This window comes from Equus quagga, chromosome 7, assembly GCF_021613505.1.
Source record: "Equus quagga isolate Etosha38 chromosome 7, UCLA_HA_Equagga_1.0, whole genome shotgun sequence".
Lineage (NCBI taxonomy): Eukaryota > Metazoa > Chordata > Mammalia > Perissodactyla > Equidae > Equus > Equus quagga.
The window spans coordinates 77,705,272-77,715,359 of record NC_060273.1 but is presented as its reverse complement, the minus strand read 5'-3'; the positions used below and the strand labels follow the sequence as shown (position 1 = coordinate 77,715,359).

General features: G+C 42.4%; 1 protein-coding gene across 1 annotated transcript; it reads right to left on the bottom strand.

Moving 5' to 3' along the window:
• Positions 1–2,840: 2,840 nt before the first annotated feature.
• Positions 2,841–8,263, bottom strand: LOC124242391 (mitochondrial ornithine transporter 2). The gene has a single exon (XM_046667375.1). It carries the CDS (start codon positions 8,222–8,224, stop codon positions 7,319–7,321), a length of 906 nt encoding a protein of 301 aa, XP_046523331.1. The 5' UTR covers positions 8,225–8,263; the 3' UTR covers positions 2,841–7,318.
• Positions 8,264–10,088: the final 1,825 nt, after the last annotated feature.

Here is a 10,088-nt window from a genome sequence, read left to right as displayed (position 1 = left end):
AGGATAAGTCCTGGGGATGTAATGTACTGCATAGTGACTATAGTTAATAATAGATCTTTTATTACACAACATATTATATATATTTATTATATAATAATAGAGTAGATCTTTTTGTGTGTGTGATGAAGACTTTTAAGATTTACTCTCTTAACAACTTTCAAATATGCAATACAATATTATTTTTTTCAGATTTACAAGATTTATTTCCACAAGAAAAAGTGGATCTCCTTTTAACATGAAATTCACTGAAAGAAGGTGTTTCAAAGCAATTTTACTTCTAGAGAATAAGTTACTGCACACATTTTCAGGATACTTCTTAGATACAGTTGGGCCTACTTTAGTGCCTTACGGGGTCTAACTTTCTTTCCGTTATCTTAGCCCGGCAATTGTGACTCAGACAATTAATGTCATATTTACTGTCTTAGTCAACAAAAACCATATAGATCCTAAAACAGTTTAAGATTGGCATTGCATATATAATCCAAATGATTTCTGAACAATGATCTCTCATAGCCGCTGGATAACAAAGATCAATGATTTCATAGCATAGAAATTTCAGGCTCAATGAGGTAAATTGATACATGTGAGGGCTGATACACTATTCTTGGTGCCTGCAATACAGTATTATTAACTATAGTCATCACAGTGTACTTTACATTCCCATGACTTATTTATTTTACAACTGGAAATTTGTACCTTTTGACCCCCTTCACGCATTTCACCCAACCTCAATACCCCCCGCCCCCACCAGCAACCACCAATCTGTTTTCTATATCTATGAGCTTGGTTTTGTTTGTTTATACTTTTTTTTAGATTCCACATATAATAAGATCATATGATATTTGTTTGACTTATTTCACTTAGCATAACGCCCTCTACGTCCATCTATATTGCCACAAATGGCAAGATTCCATTCTTTTTTATGACTGAACAGTATTCCACTGTATATATATACCACATCTTCTTTATCCATTCATCCATCGATGGACACTTAGGTTGTTTCCATGTCTTGGCTGTTGTAAATAAGACTGCAATGAACACAGGGGTGCAGATATGTTTTCGAATTAGTGTTTTTGTTATCTGCAGATAAATATCCAGAAGTGGAATTGCTGGATTACATGGTAGTTCTATTTTTCATTTTTTGAGGAACCTCCAAACTGTTTTCCACAGTGGCTGCACCAATTTACGTTCCCACCAACAGTGCACAAGGGTTGCCCTTTCTCCACATCCTCCCTAACACTTGTTTCTTCTTGTCTTTTCGATAATAGCCATTTTAACAGATGAGAGGTGATATCTTATTGTGCTTTTGATTTGCATTTCCCTGATGACTAGGGATGTTGAGCATCTTTTCTAAGAGAGTAGATCTTAAAAAGTTCTCATCATAAGAAAAAATCATAACTATGTGTGGCGATGGATGTGAACTAGATTTATTGTGGTTATCATTTCACAATATACAAATATCAAATCACTATGTTGTACATCTGAAACTAACATATTATATGTCAATTATATCTCAATTAAAAAAATGTGAAAAGGTACAAACCAGGAGAAGATACTCACAATATACACACTGACAAAGAATTAATATAGAATATACAAATAACTCCTAAAAACCAATGTAAACAAAAATAACAATAGAAAAACGGTAAAAGACATGAACGCACATTTCACAGAAGAAACACACATAACCAGCAGACACATGAAGAGATGTTCTTTTGCTGTAGTCACAGAAATACAGATTAAAACCAGGATAAGGTGGTTTTTCTACAAAGTTTTTTGACAAAAATTTAAAAGCCTGACAATACCAAATGTTGGAAAGGATGGGGATACAAGAGCTCCAAGTCTTATATACTGCAAGTAAGTGTGTAACTACTTTGGAAAATAGTTGGGCATAATCTATTAAATTTAACAATTACTCCTGAATAAATACTTGAGAGTTTCAGAATTTCTATTCCTAGTTATATACTCAAGAGAAATTCTAGCACATTTTCATCAGGAAGTATATATAAGAACATTTATAGACTGTGCACAAGAGCAAAACTCAGGAAACAATCATATGCCCACCAACTGAATGAATAAACTGTGGTATATTCACAAAATGGAATATTTTACAAAAGTCAAAAACAAATGAACTCAGTAACACAAGATTATTGGACTATAACAATAAATATTAAGTGGAAAAATAAGTACCAAAGTATTACATACAATATTTTACCCTTATGATAAAATTTAAAACAACTCAATGAAAAATACATGGGGGGAAGTAATATATAATATAATAAAAGCATATTCAAAAAAGCAAAGAATGATGCACATAGGATTCAGGATGATGATTATCTTCACCTGGTGGAGGTGGGGAGGATTATGAGGGACCATATATACGGTTTGACAGAGACTATTACCAACGCCCTAGCATTTGGGGGAGATGCTGTATTCATGGATTCTTACTACTATTGAGATAGATAAATACACATACAGATATACAGGCAGATGATATCGGATAGGGAAATAAAGCAGGTCAAGTATGGTTTATCATAATTCAATTCTGTGAACCTGAGGTCCAACGGGATTTTTTTAAAAAAACAAAACAAACTGGCCCCCCCCCCCCCCCGCCAGCTATGTGATAGAATAAAAGCCCACAGAATCACCAATGCGATATTCTTGCCAAAAATGTTTAACCTCGACCAAGCCTTTAGACCTTCTCTCCAAGAGCCAAAGCCCTGAAACCCAGGAGACTTACCGCCTAGTTCGGCTGCAGCCGTAGAACAGAATCAACGCGCAGGAACAACGCTTGGAGGTAGAGCAAGGCTCTCATCGACACGCATCAGCCATGACTCCAGACGGCAAAGCAAAGTGGAGAGGCAGAGAACGGGAACATAAACAACAGCGTGCTAGAATCTCGTGATCCTTTACGGAAGACCGTAATGGCGCCGCGGCAGCCTCCAGACTCGGAACCGAAGACCACCCTTGCTCTGCTGCCTCTTCGTGACCCAACGGGCGCTGGAGTCCGAGAAGATTCTCCTGTCTAGTGCCGAGGGGACGGGAAAGGCTTTTTGTGAACAATATCTCCAGGGACCTAGATCTGGAACCCTGAGCGCTGGCCAGAGGAGTCCGTCCGCCACTTCTCCAAAGGCAGAACGGAGCCTTTCCTCCGAAAGCACAAAAGAGCCGTTTGTATGTAAATAAACGAGCAAAGAACCTAAGTGGAAAGATGCCCTAATGTCTGCTAAGCGTCCAGGTTGCTGAGGAAGACCCAGTGAAACTTCTTTAGGCTAGAGTAGAAATACTCACTATATAGACAATTATCTGCAGGAAATAATACCCTTTCTAGGGAATTTTTTTTCACCCACAGAATGTGCAGGATTGTTGAGACATCAATTTTCTGCAAAACTACTTACCTACGAGGGAAATTTTTCGTCTCAAGGTGCAGACTAAAGCCAGTAGTACCGAATGTTCTGAACTGGGGTTTTTTTGAGGAAGATTAGCCCTGAGCTAACTACTGCCAGTCCTCCTCTTTTTTGCTGAGGAAGGCTGGCCCTGAGCTAACATCCGTGCCCATCTTCCTCTACTTTATATGTGGGACGCCTGCCACAGCATGGCGGGCAAAGCGGTGCCATGTCCGCAGCCCGGATGCAGGTCACAAACCGCGGGGCCGCTGAGAAGCAGAACATGGGAATTTAACCGCTGGGCCACAGGGCCGGCCCCTGAACTGATTTTGAAAAAGCCATTAAGCCCGGTGCAGTGAACAAAGCATCAGTACTGATGGCCACCACCAATCCTGATGAGGTCAGCAAATCGGAAGATCCTAGTCTGCCTTTTAAACATTATTGACAAGGAACCAGTATTTAAGCGCTGGCATTAGAAGGGAGCTGAGAACACTGTGGAGGTGCAGTTCACAAGGCTGGTCAGACTTGGACGATAGTTCCAAAACTGAAATAATTTACCTTCCAAAAAGGCTCTCAGAGAAGACTTCTGGGCCATTCCACGTGAATCCGGAGAGATCAGAGAACTAGAGAATTCCGGACTTTTAAAACAGGGAACTCAAAGCTCAGACTGTGCTCAAATTGGACATGTAGGCTCTAGACAGAGGGGCATTTTCTGACCTTGAGCAAAAATCTCCTGTGACTCTTTTATGTACATAACAACTTCCTGGAAATAATTATCACCTCTCCTTAGAGCTCTGGGCCAGAAGAAAAAGAACCTACTTTTCTTCCACCTTCAGCAACATGGGGACATTTTCTTTGTTCAATTCAAGAAAATGGGCAGGTTTGATACTCCAGTGCTGGATATGATCCTTCTGAGATGTCACGTGTACCCAGCAACTGCAACAGCTTGGTATCCCCATGAAAGCTAGGACTAAGAATGAATTTCTAGCTACAGTATCACTGTAGCATGCAGAACATCTGGCCCTGACCATAGGCCAAAGGATGTAATAAATATTAGAAAAGATTTTTCAAAGTTGAGGGATAAATTATGTTATGTGGAAGTGAAGTTTAAAATAAAACTAAGAATCAGAAAAATGGACTTGACCAATTTAAATCATAGATATAAATACTATCTCACAAGCAAAATAAATAAATGGTAACTCTGTGAGGGGATGGATATGTTAACTCACCTTATTGTAATCATTTAACAATATATACGTATATCAAATTATCACACTGTACACCTTAAATTTACACAATGTTATTTGTCAATTATATCTCAGTAAACTGAGGGGAGAAAAAATAATAATACCATGGCATTAATTTAAAGAATACAAAGAAACCACAATACAAAGACAAAAACATAATTAAGGGAGAGAGCTTCTTAAATTCAAAGATCCCATCACTGATTTTATATACACACACACGCACATACATAATTTGGATTCTACTTTTTTGTTCTAAATTTTATTCTAGAATACCACCCTTCCAACTGTAAAACAAACATCTAGACCATCAGATCCTTGAGAACAGAAATCAAGTATCATTAATGTGTGAATACCCAGAGCTCAATACAGCACATTGTAAATGGTGTGAGTTAAATCAATATTTTTATTTAGGTAAATAATTTAATGATACAACACTCAAATTTCTTTAAACACAATATTTCAAGTTATTGTATTTTTGTCTGGAGTACAGATCTGAAATGGTACAAATTGTACCCAAATATTGAACCATGAAGTAAGCAAACAGAGTGGAAAAAATTCTCTTGAGTTAGGTTGCCATTTCTCATGTCTGCTCACTCTTACCTGCCTCAAACTATTTCTATTACAGATATTTAGTTAAACCTTTAATGGACAACTTGTGAAAATGTCTGCTGACAACAGGACTATATGAGATGAGCTCATAGGGGCTGGGCAGGGGGCCCATGGACTCTGAAGTGGTGCTCTTCCTGCTGGAAGCCAGTCCTCATCTCTCTTCTGCTGTAATCCAGGCCTGCTGGGATGAAGCCCCACTAAGTAGCTACAGACCATTTAAGTATGGGATATATAACTTAAATGTATAAATAACTTAAAAGTAGGAAAATGGTTTTCTTTTAAAGAAAAAGCAAATGGAAGACCAGCCATTGCTCTGGAACACACTGGTCAGGGGACACTGAACATCCCCTCCCCAAATGTCTGCTGCCCCCACTTGTCAACATCTTGTTTCCCTGACCTATGTTTCTGGCGCGATGGCTAGAGTTACCACAGAGGCTTCACAGATAGCAGAAAACTAGAGATTCCACACTAGATTTACGTTCTGCGGACAGCAATAGACACATGCGGTGTGGACTGTTCTTAAGCCTGGTACCCTGCTTGCTTTCAGCTTTACAGGCTGCTTAAGAACACTTCTTATTGAGAGAGACTCTGCTGGTCTTGGAGCAGCAAGAAATAGTGAGGCTTACTTTAGTAGTGACAAGAATGACCCTCTTATACCATAGGCCATATGGTGCGCATCACCAAGTCTGTGGGGATCAGATGTACTTTGGTTTTGGGGTTTTTGTTTTTTTTTGGCAGTTCATATATACATACATATGGTATAATTTAATAAAATTGCTTTTCTTATGTTTCATTGCTTTATAAAGTCACACCCCATATACAGTCATCATTGAAATTCACTGATGGCCAGTACAAAATTTAGAAAGTTCCAATACTGTAAAAGCATGGCAAGGGGTTATGGACCCCAAGGTAAACTTCAAGATGGGTCGGCCCTAACATTACTCACTGTGGAGTGCAAGCACTAAGTTCTGTCTAGTTCTGCCTGAGAGGAAAGGACTTCATCCATGAGTACTGTCACAGTTTGATCACCAAACAGGAAACAAAAGCTTTCTTGGCTTTGGCACTTTCTGTTCCCTGGAAGGGTTTCTGACTGGTGAGGCAGAGAGGACAGTGAATGATCCAAAGTGGATCAACAACCCCTAATTGGACCAACAGAACTCCTTGGAAGACTGGAAGCTAAGAACTGTTGTCAGCGACATGGGTCTGCATCAAAGCATAGCAGCACAGCTCCCTCCCCTCAGCCGCTTCCTCCACCCAAAGCCCGGGGGAGGGAAGCTCTTTGGGAGAGGAGAAGAAGGGAAGTTGGTACAGATGAAGGCCATGCTGCTTCCCAAAGGTCTGATGCTCTAGGCCATACCTAATGAAGACTGCGGAATATGATCCCATTTTGAAAATGAATGGCACCATTTTAACAGCAGAGCATGTTGGGAAAATCCAGGATGCCTACTTTGAAACTTAGACTCAAGAATGTGAAAGCCACAACGAGTATGCAGGTAAATTCTCCTCTTAAAAATCTAGGTGAGTATTTTGGTTTTCAAGCACCATACAAAAACTTTTAAAAAACTTTAATTGCCTAGTGCATTGCACACGTTAGGCAGAGTTTTAGAGACCCTACATCTTGAATGGGTTAAGCAATCATTTGTAAGCCTCTTCATGAAACATGGTTAACTCAGTTTTTCTGGTGACCTGAGATTAAACATGGAACCAAACTGTGTTTCACTCACAACACATAACCAACCAAACTGCATGTATAAGTACAGGTTTATGCAAAAGCCATGATATAACTATATTTAGCCTTTCAGATTAGGTACATTGAGCTATCTGCTCACTCTGTATGTCCCACCAAACACAAGAGCAGCAACTTTTCTATGTCAATACAATTATGGGCAGAAATTCTATAATATGAAATAGAGGTTCTTCTATAAAGTTTAAGATTTAGGGTAGAAGAAGGGAAGACAAAAACAAAATTCCCATGAAGTAAAAAATAATTCCACTTTGGTCCAGTACTCCATGAAACCCTGAGATAAACTATAGTCCTCAAAGACATGTACTTGAATCTAGCTTCATGAAGACACTTCAGTATGCTTCAAACTGGCCCATCATCATCTTCCTGCTGTATTCATAAGCCAAAAATAGTGCCCCATTGGCAGGGAACGCTCGAATCATAGTAGCTTTCAGTCCAGAATATAAGGCTGCTATTCCTTCATTTTTCACAACACTTAGAAGAGTTCCGATAAATCCTGCCTGTTTTCCAGATATGGAAAGAACCTGAATTCTGGATTTGATACAGTCCACTGGGTATATGACACCCCAAAGGCAAATTCCAGCAATTCCACCACTTAACATCAAAGGGACAGGGCCTAGTTCATCTTTCGATCTCCCTGAGGCAAAAAACGATCGGCTCAGTTCATAGCCACCGAAGAAGAAGAAATAGCCCGGTATTTCTTGAATTAGAGTGCTCGAGAGTCCGTGGTAGAAGCCCAAGGGGCCATCCTTTCTAAGGATGCTCTTCACGACGGACCAAACTGTATTATGGCTTTTTGCTATCTTCCCTGACATCTCCATTTCGTGCATGGTCTGTAGCCGGCACTTCACAAGCTCAGTGGGGCACAGGGCGAGCGCAGCAAACGCAGAGGCGAAGGAACCGGCGGTTGCAGTCTGCAGATCACTCAGTTTTGCCTGCTTGTCCAGTCCAACCACTTTCCTCACAAACTGTTGGCAGAAGCCGTAGCACATGAAGAGGACCGAGTTCTGGGCGACATAGGCAATGAGCGCTGGACCAGTCCCCTTGTAGAAGCCCCGCAAGCCCACTTGGGAGTAGGTCTTGAGGCAGCAGTCGGTGAGGCCCTTGTACAGGGCGGGAAACGTCTGCATCTTCACTTTCAGGGTGTCGAAGGGCTGCCCGGTCAGGACACACGCTGTGCCCCCTATGGCCCCCGCTGTGAGGTCGATGGCGGCTTGGATGGCAGGACTGGACTTCATGTTCGCCCACTCGTCGGCTCGTCTCGGTGGAAGGCAACTTTCTGGAGCTGAGGGCGGGCGGCCGCCTGCTCTCGGCTCTCTCCCCGGAGGGAGAAGCCGCTTAACCCCACGCCGGGCCGCGGGCGGCCCTCCTCGCACGCTGAAATAACCCCCGGCCCCGGCCTCGCGCCTGCCCCGCAGCGCCCCGCGGCCGCCGCCCGCCCGGCCCGGCCCCGCGATCCTAGCGCCCGCGGACTATATAAACACTTTTAATGAATTATAATACAGCCATTGAAAGCTATTCGATAAATTCTTGCAATTATGGCCAGAGACTCTAGGCGCCGCTATTCACCCGGCGGGGAAAGAAATACTTTCTTACTCGGCCCGACCCCCGACCTGCGCCGTTTCTTACTAGGCAAAAACAAAACGGGAGATGCTCCCACTTGAAAGACCCTGGAGTCAAAGGTCAATCTACAGAAACAGAGGTTTAAAATAGGGAAGACAAACAAACTACTTGGGGGCTTTTGCATGACAATGGTGGCTGCTTTTGATCCAAAAACTCTTAACCGTCTCTGGGACAGGAATGGCGGCTCTGCAAAGGTGCGGGCCCCGCAGCGCCGCCCTTGGTCCTGTTCTCCTCTCGCCTGGGGACTCGCGGGAGGCCCGAGCGAGGCGGGCAGATCCACTGCTCCGGGCCTGAGGAGCTGGAGAAAGACTATTACGTGACAACATGAGCAAGAAGCCGAGGCTGGAGCCCTGGGAGGTGGTGGGACACAGAGTCATCATTTCTAGAAGTAGGTACACGGCATTTTACAACAGGCTCGGAAAACGGATATTTATATATCGCTAAGAAACGATAGAAAAAGCCGTGTGGCTCCCGCGCTGTACACATGCTCAGTTTGGAAGGTCTTGTTGAGGAGCCATAGAGCTTTATGCAGCAGCAGCAGTTGGGGAAAGAATTGACAACAAACCTAGCTTTCAAGGCAAGATGCGGTCTTGGACATTAGTGAGGGAACTGCTATCAGGGCACGTTTCCCTCCAGATGCTCATAATCCCAGCCTCGGAACGAATTCTCTTAAAGGGTACATACATTCTAAGGCCTACTTGGTATTTCACTTCGGGGGTAAAAAAACAAAATGGGGGAGGGGCAGAAAGTATGCTGAAATGATTCTCTCCTTCGTTTAGAAAGCTTTCCTTGTCTGATTATCTTTGGCTGTCAATTAATAGTTAAAAGTGAGGCTCTGAAAAGCAGATGGTGAATAGGTGGAGTCTGTCAACAGGTAGACTTCACTGTAGTAGAGTGACCTGGCCGTTTCTGTGGAGAATGCCCAGGTGTCAGTTTTTGGATTTCTTTTCTCTGGAACCACATGGTTTCTCAGAGAATAATCTTCCAATTTTGGCTGTGTGTGTGGATGTCTGTGAGGGGAGATGTATGCCTTCGATACTGATGATGGGGGAAGGGGGTGACATTCCTGCAGTAAAGGATACAGACTACCACATAATTCCCTTGTTTGATGCTGTACAACCCAACCTTCATCTGCGTCTGCTTTCTCTGAGTTTGAGCCTTCTTTGGTTCACTTTACCCAGAAAATAAAGTTTCCGTCTGTGGGATAAGGAAGAAGAGTCATCTGGCTTCCCATGGTAGGATAGGGATCCTGGACATCCAACAGCTCGGAACACAGACTTTAATGAATCCCATGTTTCCAGCCCCACACCTTCCCCCTTCCTTGGAAACTTCTGCAAACATTGAGCCTCTCACAGGTTCTTTATCAAGTGAGTTCATCTCTCTTTGGTGTACTCCATAGCATGTAACTTTCTCTGATCTGTGAAGTATCATTTCTTCATCTGCTTTGGCCTTCTCAAAGTGGGTTGACATCTCTCATTC

Bases quoted from the DNA above. Each gene is read 5' to 3' on its own strand.
- LOC124242391 (XM_046667375.1), bottom strand. From the start codon at position 8,224: ATGAAGTCCAGTCCTGCCATCCAAGCCGCCATCGACCTCACAGCGGGG.